General features: G+C 30.1%; 1 protein-coding gene across 2 annotated transcripts in view; it reads right to left on the reverse strand.

Annotated features, from left to right (window-relative positions):
- NFYC (nuclear transcription factor Y subunit gamma) overlaps positions 1-15,156 on the reverse strand; it is a 76,219-nt gene that overhangs the window by 11,629 nt on the left and 49,434 nt on the right. Inside the window, exons 2-4 of one of the 2 annotated variants that reach the window (XM_064731440.1) lie at positions 12,976-13,015; positions 9,929-10,042; positions 4,118-4,213 (exon numbers count right to left, since the gene is read on the reverse strand). In XM_064731440.1, the coding sequence (XP_064587510.1) occupies positions 4,118-4,213; positions 9,929-10,042; positions 12,976-12,999 (234 nt within the window). In that variant the 5' untranslated portion in view covers positions 13,000-13,015. Of the gene's footprint in view, positions 1-4,117; positions 4,214-9,928; positions 10,043-12,975; positions 13,022-15,156 lie in introns of both variants that reach the window. The other variant, XM_064731442.1, reaches the window with a different exon arrangement.

Below are 15,156 nucleotides of genomic sequence, written 5' to 3' on the forward strand. Positions count from 1 at the left end.
TTGAGAGTGTAGGATGTTTACACTTGCTACAACATGGGACATTCCCATCCAGCAGCCTGCTGGAATCCCTGAATTTCTCATGGATTCCCCTCCAGTTGATCCAGCTGAGCAGGAAAAGGAAAATTCCCATTAAACTGGGTGGGCATCAGGCTGGAGTGAGGAGTTTGTTGGCTCAGAAGTTGTTTTTTGGAGAGCAGAACAACTCTGGAGGTTTCCCAGAGTAAGAATCCCAAAAATTCAACAGATCCCAGTTGGTTGTGCAAAAAGATCAATTTTGAGCCTGGCTGTGAGGGCAAACATCATCACAACCAACACAACATTTCCTACTCCTGCAGCTCCTGTTATTCCCATTCCTCTGAAGGAAGGAATAATAATATCCAATATTCAATATTCAATATTCAATTCAAACATATGAGAGTGTAGGATGTTTACACTTGCTACAACATGGGACAGTCCCATCCAGCAGCCTGCTGGGATCCCTGAATTTCTCATGGATTCCCTTCCAGTTGATATTTCCATTTTATGTTGAGTTCCCAGCACACCTGGCACGCTGATTTTAACCCCAGGAGCAGCAGGATGGATTCTCCTACATTTTGTGACATGGAAAAATATTTTCCTTATTTTCTAGACCTTCTGGAAATCAGGATGGGAATTTAAAGCCAGCTCAGGGTGGAATCCCAAAATAAGAAATTTGGATTTTATTCCTTTCCCTTCATTGTCACTCAGGAGCAGCACCAGGACACAAAATCCAGGCACAAAATCCAATTTTAACCCCAGGAGCAGCAGGATGGATTCTCCTACATTTTGGGACATGGAAAAATATTTTCCTTATTTTCTAGACCTTCTGGAAATCAGGATGGGAAGTTCAAGCCAGCTCAGGGCAGCATCCCAAAGGAAGAAATTTGGATTTTATTCCTTTCCCTTCATTGTCACTCAGGAGCAGCACCAGAACATTCCAGGCACAAAATTCCAGGTACAAAACCCAATTTTAACCCCAGGAGCAGCAGGATGGATTCTCCTACATTTTGGGACATAGAAAAATATTTTCCTTATTTTCTAGACCTTCTGGAAATCAGGATGGGAATTTAAAGCCAGCTCAGGGCAGAATCCCAAAGGAAGAAATTTGGATTTTATTCCTTTCCCTTCATTGTCACTCAGGAGCAGCACCAGGACACAAAATCCAGGCACAAAATCCAATTTTAACCCCAGAAGCAGCAGGATGGATTCTCCTACATTTTGTGACATAAAAAAATATTTTCCTTATTTTCTGGAAATCAGGATGGGAAATTAAAGCCAGCTCAGGGCAGCATCCCAAAGGAAGAAATTTGGATTTTATTCCCTCCCTTCATTGTCACTCAGGAGCAGCACCAGGACACAAAATCCAGGCACAAAATCTGAATTTAACCCCAGAAGCAGCAGGATGGATTCTCCAAGATTTTGGGACATTTTTCCCTTATTTTCTAGACCTTCTGGAAATCAGAATGGGAATTTAAAGCCAGCTCAGGGCAGCATCCCAAAGGAAGAAATTTGGATTTTATTCCCTCCTTTCATTGTCACTCAGGAGCAGCACCAGGACACAAAATCCAGGCACAAAATCCAATTTTAATCCCAGAAGCAGCAGGTTGGACTTTCCTACATTTTGTGACATAAAAAAATATTTTCCTTATTTTCTGGAAATCAGGATGGGAAGTTCAAGCCAGCTCAGGGCAGCATCCATCTCAAAATAAGAAATTTGGATTTTATTCCTTTCCCTTCATTGTCACTCAGGAGCAGCACCAGAACATTCCAGGCACAAAATTCCAGGTACAAAATCTGAATTTAACCCCAGGAGCAGCAGGTTGGACTTTCCTACATTTTGTGACATAAAAAAATATTTTCCTTATTTTCTGGAAATCAGGATGGGAAATTAAAGCCAGCTCAGGGCAGCATCCCAAAAGAAGAAATTTGGATTTTATTCCCTCCCCTCATTATCTCCAAAATCCAGCTCCAAACGGGAATGCTGCTCTGAACACACCCAGCAGACAAAATCTTCCATGCTAGCCAGGATTTAGAATGGAAAAATGTAAAAAAAATTTCAATTTTAGAACCAAACTTCCACGCCAAGCTGTTCCACAAAATCCCAAATCCCTCGGGGTTTTTTTAAATTTTTCCACACTGCAAACCTTGAGCAAGGAGTTGTTGTTTTAAACAATAATTTTAATTTTCCAAACTTTGAGGAGATTCCAGAGGTTTTATCCAGCAGGGAAATTGCAGGAAGAGGTGAGGGATCGCAGTGAGAGCAGCAGCCTGCGGCTGCAAACATCCGACTGAAAGCTCCTTCCAGAACCTTCCAGCTTCCAGTCAAGGATGTTTACAGAGGCATTGACTGCCCTAAAATACTCAAAAAAGGGATTTTCAACCCAAAATGTACAAAAATTAAAATTTTTCCAAGTTAAATTCTTCCCCCGCTGGCTCCATTTGGGATCAGAACTGTGCAGGTTCGTTGGTCAGACTGGGGTGGTCTCCATTAAATCTTTATTTTCACAAAAATCCCAGTGGGTTTTAGTTTGATTTCTCAATTTTTATATTTTATTAAGAATTTTATTTTTATTTAAGAATTTAAGAACCTGAAATTTAAAAATTTAAGGACTTGAAAGAATTTAAACATTTGAAATGAAAGAACTTAAGAACCTTCTTTAAAGTAACGAATTTAAGAACACGACATTAAAGAATTTAAAAATTTGAAATTTAAGAATTTAAGAACCTGAAATTAAAATACTGAAAGACATAAAAATTTAAGAACATGAATTAATAATGCAAAACTGAAATGAAAGAATTTAAAACCATGAAATTGTAAAAATTTAAGACTTGAAAGAATTTAAAAATTTGAAATGAAAGAACTTAAGAACCTTCTATAGAATTAAAACAAATGAAAAGAATTTGACTTAAATTAAAGAATTTAAGAACTGAAATTAAAATAAAACCTGAAACCTAGAATTAAAGAAAAAATTTTAAAACTCATGAAATTTAAGAATTTAAAAAGCAATGAAAATTAAAGAATTTAAAGACATGAAATTAACATGATATTAAAGAACATGAAACTTAAATAATTAAAAATAAGAATTAAGAATTTAAGAACTGAAATTTAAATAATTAAAACCCTGAAAGGAAAGAAATATAAACATTTGAATCTTAAAGAACTAGAATTTTTAAACACATTTAAGAACACGAATTAAAGAATTTAAAACTTGAAAATTAAAGAATTAAAGAACTGAAATTAAAATATTGAACATTATTAAAAGAATTTAAACCCTTGAAATGAAAGAATTTAAAATCATGAAATTAAAGAATTTAAACCCTTAAAATAAAGAATTTAAAAGCATGAAATTAAAGACTTTAAAGACATTAAATTAAAGAATTTAAGAGCTGAAAGTAAAGATTAAAACATTTAAATTAAAGAATTAAAGAACCTGAAATTAAATAATGAATTAAAGAATTTAAACCCTTGAAATTAAAGGATTTAAAAGCATGAAATTAAAGAATTTAAAGACATTAAAAATTTAAAAATGAATTTAAGCAAAACCTGAAATTAAGTATAAAAGATTTAAAGAATTTAAAACTTGAAATTAAAGAATTTAAGAACCTTCTTTAAACTAACGAATTTAAGAACACGACATTAAAGAATTTAAAAACTTGAAATTTAAGCATTTAAGAACCTGAAATTTAAAAATTTAAAAGCTTGAAAGCATTTAAAAACTTGAAATTAAAGAATTTAAACCCTTAAAATTAAAGAATTTAAAGACATTAAATTAAAGAATTTAAGAACCTGAAAATTAAAATAATTAGAATTTAATAAGAATTTAAGAACTGAAGATAAAAACTTGAAATATATAAAGAATTTAAAGACATGAAATTAAAGAATTTAAGAACCTGAAATTAAAGTACTGAAACCATGATATTAAAGAATTTAAACCCTTGAAATTAAAGAATTTAAAGCCATTAAATTAAAGAATTTAAGAACCTGAAAAACCAGAGGAAATAAAAAAGACAAGCACAAACCTCATGTTGAAATCTGTGTTATTTGGTTTTTTATCAAGCTGAGAAAAGGATAAAAAAATTCAGAATTTTTATTTCTCACCTGCCTTTTTGGAGGTTTCAGCTCATCCCTGGGCACGATATCGATCAGAAAATCAAATTGATCGAATTTGGTGATTGCCATGGCAATGTCGTTCCTCTGCAACAACAAAAATAAAAATTTTCTTTTTTCTCCAGGAGGAATTCAAAATTTGGCACTGCAGAAATGGAATTTGAGGTGTTAAAAGCTGAGGGGAAATTTTTCCTGGTGGAAATTCAGTTTTGTGCTGAGTAAAGAAATGAAAATGAGCAATAAAAAATGGATTTTTAGCAAGTTTTAGCTGAGTTTAATGGATTCCTGCCTCGAAATCAGCAATTCCTGCCCTGAAAAATCCCAATTTTTCCCAATTAATGATTGTTACATTTTCCAGTAATTCTGCTTAATATGGAAGATTAAAAATGAAAAGCTTCCCTTTTTTCTCAATAAAATGATCTTAATAATGATATTTTACTGTTTTATTTAAGTTATATTTTACTCTTCAACCATTTAAAAATTGAGTATTATTGAGGAAATGGATTCTCTCCAAGACCCAATAATTTATATTTTGTTTTATTTTTTATTTTCACCTCCACAAATTTTATTTTTATTTTGTTTATTTTAATTAAATTAACAAAAAAATTATTTCAACTGGGTAATTCTGGTTACAAAACATGGAAATAATTTATATTTTATTTTATTTTTATTTTGTTTATTTTAATTAAATTCACAAAAAAATTATTTCAACTGGGTAATTAATTCTGTGTACAAAGCATGGAAATAATTTATATTTTGTTTTATTTTTATTTTCACCTCCACAACAAATTTTGTTCTATTTTTATTTTGTTTATTTTAATTAAATTCACAAAAAAATTATTTCAACTGGGCAGTTCTGTGTACAAAACATGGAAATAATTTATATTTTGTTTTATTTTTTATTTTCACCTCCACAAATTATGTTTTATTTTTATTTTATTTTAATTAAATTCACAAAAAAATTATTTCAACTGGGTAGTTCTGTGTACAAAACATGGAAATAATTTATATTTTATTTTTATTTCCATCACCACAAAGCAATCTTCTACAAATTTACCTCACAAGTAACCACAAAATCAAACAGAAATTCAACGGCTGCAGCTGAGAGATGGAGATTTGTGTCTGGGCGAGTTTATTTTAATTAAATTCACAAAAATATTATTTCAATTGGGTAATTCTGTGTACAAAACATGAAAATAATTTATATTTTATTTTTATTTCCATCACCACAAAGCAAACCTGCACAAGTTTACCTCACAGCTAACAACAAAAATCAAACAGAAATTCAACAGCTGAGAGATGGAGATTTGTGTTTGGGCGAATTTATTTTAATTAAATACACAAAAATTCTATTTAAACTGGGTAATTCTGTGTATAAAACATGAAAATAATTTATATTTTGTTTTATTTTGGTTTTCACCTCCACATTTCCATCACCACAAAGAAAATCTGCACAAATTTACCTCACAGCTAACAACAAAATCAAGCAGAATTCAACAGCTGTAGCTGAAAGACAGAGATTTATATCTGGGGGGTTTATTTTAATTAAATTCACAAAAATACTATTTAAACTGGGTAGTTTTGTGTATAAAACATGGAAATAATTTATATTTTGTTTTATTTTTTATTTTCACCTCCACATTTCCATCACCACAAAGAAAATCTGTACACATTTACCTCACAACTAACAGCAAAAATCAAGCAGAAATTCAACGGCTGCAGCTGAGAGATGGAGATTTATGTCTGGGCGGGTTTATTTTAATTAAAATCACAAAATTATTATTTTAACTGGATAATTTTGTGTACAAAATTTGGAAATAAGGATTGGGGAAGGGATTTAGGAGCTCCTTTACCTGCAGGGTCTGCTCTGTTCCAGCAGGTTCACCATCAGCTGAGAGATGGAGATTTATGTTTGGGCGGGTTTATTTTAATTAAATTCACAAAAATTCTATTTAAACTGGGTAATTCTGTGTACAAAACATGGAAATAATTTATATTTTGTTTTATTTTTTATTTTCACCTCCACCACAAAGCAAACCTCTACAAATTTACCTCACAACTAACAACAAAAATCCAGCAGAAATTCAACGGCTGCAGCTGAGAGATGGAGATTTGTGTTCGGGCGAATTTATTTTAATTAAATTTTAAAAAATACTATTTAAACTGGTATAAAACATAAAAATAAGGATTGAGGAGGATTTAGGAGCTCCTTTACCTGCAGGGTCTGCTCTGTTCCAGCAGGTCCCAATCAGCTGAGAGATGGAGATTTGGGTTTGGGCGGGTTTATTTTAATTAAATTCACAAAAATTCTATTTAAACTGGGTAATTCTGTGTATAAAACATGGAAATAATTTATATTTTATTTTTATTTCCATCACCACAAAGCAAACTTCTACAAATTTACCTCACAGCTAACAACAAAAATCAACCAGAAATTCAACAGCTGAGAGATGGAGATTTGTGTTTGGGCGAGTTTATTTTAATTAAATTCACAAAAAAAATTATTTCAACTGGGTAGTTTTGTGTACAAAACATGGAAAGGATTTATATTTTGTTTTATTTTTTATTTTCACCTCCACATTTCCCTCACCACAAAGAAAATTTACCTCACAAGTAACAACAAAAATCAAGCAGAAATTCAACAGCTGCAGCTGAAAGGTGGAGATTTATGTCTGGGTGGGTTTTAATTAAATTCACAAAAATACTATTTAAACTGGGTAATTCTGTGTATAAAACATGAAAATAATTTATATTTTGTTTTATTTTTTATTTTCACCTCCACCACAAAGCAAACCTGTACAAATTTACCTCACAACTAACAACAAAAATCAAGCAGAAATTCAACAGCTGAGAGATGGAGATTTGTGTTTGGGTGGGTTTATTTTAATTAAATTCACAAAAATTCTATTTAAACTGGGTAATTCTGTGTACAAAACATGGAAAGAATTTATATTTTGTTTTATTTTGGTTTTCACCTCCACATTTCCATCACCACAAAGAAAATTTACCTCACAACTAACAACAAAAATCAAGCAGAAATTCAACAGCTGAGAGATGGAGATTTGTGTCTGGGCGGGTTTATTTTAATTAAATTAACAAAAATACTATTTAAACTGGGTAATTCTGTGTACAAAACATGAAAATAATTTATATTTTATTTTTATTTCCATCACCACAAAGCAAACTTCTACAAGTTTACCTCACAACTAACAACAAAAATCAAGCAGAAATTCAACAGCTGTAGCTGAAAGATGGAGATTTGTGTTTGGGCAGGTTTATTTTAATTAAATTTTAAAAAATACTATTTCAACTGGGTAGTTCTGTGTACAAAACATGGAAATAATTTATATTTTATTTTAATTTCCATCACCACAAAGGAAACTTTACACATTTACCTCACAACTAACAACAAAAATCAAGCAGAATTCAACAGCTGAGAGATGGAGATTTGTGTTTGGGTGGGTTTATTTTAATTAAATTTTAAAAAATACTATTTAAACTGGTATAAAAACATGAAAATAAGGATTGAGGAAGGGATTTGGGGGCTCCTTTACCTGCAGGGTCTGCTCTGTTCCAGCAGGTTCCAATCAGCTGAGAGATGGAGATTTGTGTTTTGGGTGGGTTTATTTTAATTAAATTCACAAAAATTCTATTTAAACTGGGTAATTCTGTGTACAAAACATGGAAAGGATTTATATTTTGTTTATTTTTATTTTCACCTCCACATTCCATCACCACAAAGCAAACTTCTACAAGTTTACCTCACAACTAACAACAAAAATCAAGCAGAAATTCAACAGCTGTAGCTGAAAGACAGAGATTTATGTCTGGGTGGGTTTATTTTAATTAAATTTTAAAAAATACTCTTGAAACTGGGTAATTCTGTGTACAAAACATGAAAATAATTTATATTTTGTTTTATTTTTTATTTTCACCTCCACCACAAAGCAAACCTCTACAAATTTACCTCACAACTAACAACAAAAATCAAGCAGAAATTCAACGGCTGCAGCTGAGAGATGGAGATTTGTGTTTGGGTGAGTTTATTTTAATTAAATTCACAAAAAAATTATTTCAACTGGGTATTTTTGTGTATAAAACATGAAAATAAGGATTGAGAAGGGATTTGGGTAGCTCCTTTACCTGCAGGGCTTGCTCCTGTTTCCAGCAGGTTCACCATCAGCTGAGAGATGGAGATTTGTGTTTGGGTGAATTTATTTTAATTAAATTCACAAAAAAATTATTTCAACTGGGTATTTTTGTGTATAAAACATGAAAATAAGGATTGAGGGAGGGATTTGGGAGCTCTTTTACCTGCAGGGTCTGCTCTGTTCCAGCAGGTTCACCATCAGCTGAGAGATGGAGATTTGTGTTTGGGCGGGTTTATTTTAATTAAATTCACAAAAATTCTATTTAAACTGGGTAATTTTGTGTATAAAACATGGAAATAATTTATATTTTGTTTTATTTTTTATTTTCACCTCCACCACAAAGAAAATCTGTCAAATTTACCTCACAACTAACAACAAAAATCCAGCAGAAATTCAACGGCTGCAGCTGAGAGATGGAGATTTGTGTTTGGGCGGGTTTATTTTAATTAAATTTAAAAAAATACTATTTAAACTGGCAATTTTGTGTATAAAACATGAAATAATTTATATTTTGTTTTATTTTTTATTTTCACCTCCACCACAAAGCAAACCTCTACACATTTACCTCACAACTAACAACAAAAATCAAGCAGAAATTCAACGGCTGCAGCTGAGAGATGGAGATTTATGTCTGGGTGGGTTTATTTTAATTAAATTTTAAAAAATACTATTTAAACTGGGTAATTCTGTGTATAAAACATAAAAATAAGGATTGAGGAAGGGATTTGGGAGCTCCTTTACCTGCAGGGTCTGCTCTGTTCCAGCAGGGTCACCATCAGCTGAGAGATGGAGATTTGTGTTTGGGCGGGTTTATTTTAATTAAATTCACAAAAATACTCTTTAAACTGGGTAATTTTGTGTACAAAACATGGAAATAATTTATATTTTGTTTTATTTTTTATTTTCACCTCCACCACAAAGCAAACCTCTACAAATTTACCTCACAACTAACAACAAAAATCAAGCAGAAATTCAACAGCTGAGAGATGGAGATTTGTGTTTGGGTGGGTTTATTTTAATTAAATTTTAAAAAATACTATTTAAACTGGTATAAAACATGAAAATAAGGATTGGGGAAGGGATTTAGGAGCTCCTTTACCTGCAGGGTCTGCTCTGTTCCAGCAGGTTCACCATCAGCTGAGAGATGGAGATTTATGTTTGGGCGGGTTTATTTTAATTAAATTTTAAAAAATTCTATTTCAACTGGGTAATTTTGTGTATAAAACATGAAAATAATTTATATTTTATTTTTATTTCCATCACCACAAAGAAAATCTGTACAAATTTACCTCACAACTAACAACAAAAATCAAGCAGAAATTCAACGGCTGCAGCTGAGAGATGGAGATTTGTGTTTGGGTGGGTTTATTTTAATTAAATTCACAAAAATACTCTTTAAACTGGGTAATTTTGTGTACAAAACATAAAAATAATTTATATTTTATTTTTATTTCCATCACCACAAAGCAAACTTCTACACATTTACCTCACAACTAACAACAAAAATCAAGCAGAAATTCAAGAGCTGCAGCTGAGAGATGGAGATTTGTGTTCGGGCGAATTTATTTTAATTAAATTTTAAAAAATACTATTTAAACTGGTATAAAACATGAAAATAAGGATTGAGGAAGGGATTTGGGAGCTCTTTTACCTGCAGGGTCCTGCGTTTGTTGTCCTCTGTGTGGATCCAAGCTCGCAGGGTGAGCTCGGTGATGAAAATCTGAGCGGCTTTTGCAAAAAGCACAGGGGCCTCTGCACTGATCATCTGGGGAAAAATCAAATTATTCTCAATTTTAACACTCAATTCCAATGGTAAAACGAGGAATTGCATTGGCTGAGTGGAAATTGGGGGGTTAAATGGGAATTTGGGGGAATTTTTACCTCAGGATTTCCTGGGGTGTGACTGAGTTGAGATTACGGAAGAAGAGTTTTGGGTATTTAAAATATTCTCTAAATAAATTGTTTTTAATTTTTCACCAAATTTCCTTTTCTTAAAAAATATCTGGCTCCAGTTTATTCTCTGAAGAGAATTGTTTGTAATTTTTTCACCAAATTTCCTTAAAAAATAATAATTTGGCTCCAGTTTAACTCAAATTAAGGGGGAATTTTCACCTCAGGATTTCCTCTGAGTTAGGATCATGGAAAAAATAATAATATTATTATTTTTATATAATATTATAAATAATAATAATATTATTATTTTTTAATATAATATTATTATTTTTTAATATAATATTCCCCTTAAAATGAAGGGGGAATTTCACCTCAGGATTTCCTTGGTGTGACTGAGTTAAGATTATGAAAAAAGAGTTTTGGGTATTTAAAATATTCTCTAAAAATAATTGTTTGTATTTTTTTCCACAAATTTTCCTTTCTTTAAAAAATAATAATTATTTATTATAATAATAATAAATAATCCAATTTAACTCAAATGAAGGGGGGAATTTTCACCTCAGGATTTCCTCTGAGTTAGGATCATGGAAAAAATAATATTATTATTATTTTTATATAATAATAATAATAATAATATTATTATTTTTTAATATAATATTCCCCTTAAAATGAAGGGGAATTTCACCTCAGGATTTCCTTGGTGTGACTGAGTTGAGATTATGAAAGAAGAGTTTTGGTTATCTAAAATATTCTCTAAAGAGAATTGTTTGTAATTTTTTCCACCAAATTTCCTTTTCTTAAAAAATATCTGGCTCCAGTTTATTCTCTGGGTATCTAAAATATTCTTTAAAGAGAATTGTTTGTATTTTTTTCCACCAAATGTCTTAAAAAATAATAATCTGGCTCCAGTTTAACTCAAATTAAGGGGGAATTTTCACCTCAGGATTTCCTCTGAGTTAGGATCATGGAAAAAATAATAATATTATTATTTTTATATAATATTATTAATAATAATATTTTTTAATATAATATTATTATTTTTAATATAATATTCCCCTTAAAATGAAGGGGGAATTTTCGCCTCAGGATTTCCTCTGAGTTAAGATTATGGAAGAAGAGTTTTAGGTATTTAAAATATTCTCTAAAGAGAATTGTTTGTAATTTTTTCACCAAATTTTCCTTTCTTTGAAAAATAATAATTTTTTATTATAATAATAATAAATAATCCAATTTAACTCAAATGAAGGGGGAATTTTCACCTCAGGATTTCCTCTGAGTTAAGATGATGGAAAAAATAATAATATTATTTTTATATAATATTATTAATAATAATAATATTATTATTTTTTAATATAATATTCCCCTTAAAATGAAGGGGGAATTTCACCTCAGGATTTCCTTGGTGTGACTGAGTTGAGAAGAATTTTCAGTATCTAAAATATTCTCTAAAGAGAATTGTTTGTAATTTTTTCACCAAATTTCCTTAAAAAATAATAATTTGGCTCCAGTTTAACTCAAATGAAGAAGGGAATTTTCACCTCAGGATTTCCTCTGAGTTAGGATCATGGAAAAAATAATAATATTATTATTTTTATATAATACTATTAATAATAATAATATTATTATTTTCAATGTAATATTATTATTTTTTAATATAATATTTCCCTTAAAATGAAGGGGGAATTTCACCTCAGGATTTCCTTGGTGTGACTGAGTTGAGAAGAATTTTCAGTATCTAAAATATTCTCTAAAGAGAATTGTTTGTAATTTTTTCACCAAATTTCCTTTTCTTAAAAAATATCTGGCTCCAGTTTATTCTCTGGGTATCTAAAATATTCTCTAAAGAGAATTATTTGTATTTTTTTCACCAAATTTTCCTTTATTTAAAAAATATCTGGCTCCAGTATAACCCAAATGAAGCAGTTTGATTATCTTTGGCATTAATGATTAATTAATTAATCTTTAAATTGGAATATTCCAGACAGGACAGAGACTTTCCCTGCTCTTCATTCTGCCTTAAAAATTTTATTTTTTCCTTTGATCATCACAAATTTGGCTTTTTTTTGGTTCAGACCAAAATTTGGGCCCTCAGAAATTTGGGATCTTTTTTAGGGAGTTTGAATGGAGAATTTTCAGGATCTCATTTAAATTAAGGGGGAAAAAAATAAAGAAAAAAAGACAAAAATTTCTCTTTTCCCTCAGGAATTAAGTGACAATTTTCCATATAAAAACCAGGAATGAGTGGAGTAAAACAAAATCAAAAAATTGCAGGTTTTCCTTTTTTCTGTGTCAAGGAGTTTTTCATCAAAATCCCAAATATTGGGATCAAACCCAGGTTATCCACCTGAATTTTTGCTTAATTTTTCATAAAAAAATTAAAAAATGGCACAAATTTAAGTGATGTCAATCTACTGGGCTCAAACTCATGTAATCCAACTGAATTATTATTTTTTTTACATAAAAATGGAATTAGGTGGCACAAAAATAATTCCAAATTTTTGTGACAGAGGAGAGAGTTAAGCATTAGGGAAAACAGGAAATAATCAGAATTATTTTTGTATTTATTATAATTTTAAAGTGATATTTATCACCATAAAATCAAACTGCAAAATCCAAATCAAAATCTCAAATATTTCTGCTTTCCCAGCTCAGTTTAATTACCCAAGGCCAATGGAATTTTGCTAAAAAATTGATTTAAAATGAGAAGAATAATGAATTTCAAGGAAGATGGGGTAAAATATTCAGGAAAAGGACAATAAATCCTTTTTTAGGATCATAAATTCCAGGTAAAAATTATGAATTTACCTTCACATCTTCATCCAACTTCATGATTTTCTTAATCCGAAAATAAATAAATTTTAGAAATTGAAATTTTTATGATTTAATTCAAAATAAAGATAAAAATATGTTAAAACAATCAATATTTTGTAGAATTGATGATTCGGGAAATTTCTTTCCTTTTTCCATTTTCTTGCCCTCTATCCCAAAAATCAGGACCAACACAATTAATTTTAATTTGAAAATTTTAATAATAAATAGAATAAATTTCATAATTTATAATTCCAAAAATTGAGCCAAGTGCAACTTCCTGTTTATCCCTTTTCTTCTCTGCAGTCAAATTCGGAAACTAATTGAAATTTAATTTTAAAATAAAATAAACAGAAAAATATCAGATTTGTGATTCAAGCATTGGGATAATTTCCTTTTATCCTTTTTCATTTCTTGCCCTCAATCCTCAAAAATCAGGGACCAACACAATTAATTTTAATTTTAAAATTTTAATAATAAACAGAATAAATTTCAGTAAATTTTAATAAATTTTGATACACAGTGCTTGGAATTATTTTCCTGTTTTCCCTTTTCTTCCTGTATCAGTTCTCAAAAATCAGGACCAACACAATAATTTTAATTTAAATTTAATAATAAACAGAATAAATTTCAGGATTTGATGATTCCAAGCATTGGATATTTCCTTTTATCCTTTTTCATTTCTTGCCCTCAATCCTCAAAAATCAGGGACCAACACAATTAATTTTAATTTTAAAATTTTAATAATAAACAGAATAAATTTCAGTAAATTTTAATAAATTTTTGATCTCACAGTGCTGGAATCTTTTCCTGTTTTCCCTTTTCCTTCCTTGCCTTCAGTCCCCAAAAATCAGGGACCAACATAATTAATTTTTAATTTTAAAATTTTAATAATAAACAGAATAAATTTCAGGATTTGATGATTCCAAAGCATTGGAATAATTTCCTTTTATCCCTTTTCATTCCCTGCCCTCAATCCCTAAAATTCAGGGACCAACACAATTAATTTTAATAATAAACAGAATAAATTTCAGTAAATTTTAATAAATTTTTGATTCCACAGTGTAGGAATCTTTTCCTGTTTTCCCTTTTCCTTCCTTGCCTTCAGTCCCCAAAAATCAGGGACCAACACAATTAATTTTAATAATAAATAGAATAAATTTCAGTAAATTTTAATAAATTTTTGATCTCACAGTGCTGGAATTTTTTCCTGTTTTCCCTTTTCCTTCCCTGTACTCAGTTACCAAAAATCAGGGACCAACACAATTAATTTTAATTTTAAAATTTTAATAATAAACAGAAGAAATTTCAGGATTTGATGATTCCAAAGCATTGGAATAATTTCCTTTTATCCCTTTTCATTCCCTGCCCTCAATCCCCAAAAATCAGGGACCAACACAATTAATTTTAATAATAAATAAAATAAATTTCAGTAAATTTTAATAAATTTTTGATCCCACAGTGCTGGAATCTTTTCCTGTTTTCCCTTTTCCTTCCCTGTAATCATTTTGCAAAATCAGGGACCAACACAATTAATTTTAATTTAAAATTTTTAATAATAAACAGAGAAATTCAGGATTTGATGATTCCAAGCATTGGAATAATTTCCTTTTATCCCTTTTATTCCTGCCCTCAATCCCAAAAATCAGGGACCAACACAATTAATTTTAATTTAAAATTTTTAATAATAAACAGAATAAATTTCAGTAAATTTTAATAAATTGAGGATTCCACAGTGTTGGGATCTTTTCCTGTTTTGAGCAATAAATGAATCCAACGTTGAAAATGAAGCTGCCCATCCTTGGTAAGCTGTAGTATAATAATAATAATAAAAATAATCATAATAAAAATAATCATAATAAAAATAAAATAATAATAATAATAATAATAATAATAATAATAATAATAATAATAATAATAATAATAATAATAATAAACAACTCCTTTCATCATTCCTGGATTATTCCTCTCTTCCTAAACCATCTTATCCCATAAAAACTCCCAATTTCCCAGATCCCAGAGCAGGAAACTGGGAATTTTCCCTGTTTTTTAATGGGAATATCCCAACCCTGGGGATCCTCATGGTTCCATTTTAATTCCCAATTCCTGTCCTGATGATATTTTCCAAGCTAAACCATTCCATGATTTTATTTGCTACAATTCCATCTCCATTTTTTT

This window comes from Zonotrichia leucophrys, chromosome 23, assembly GCF_028769735.1.
Source record: "Zonotrichia leucophrys gambelii isolate GWCS_2022_RI chromosome 23, RI_Zleu_2.0, whole genome shotgun sequence".
NCBI lineage: Eukaryota > Metazoa > Chordata > Aves > Passeriformes > Passerellidae > Zonotrichia > Zonotrichia leucophrys.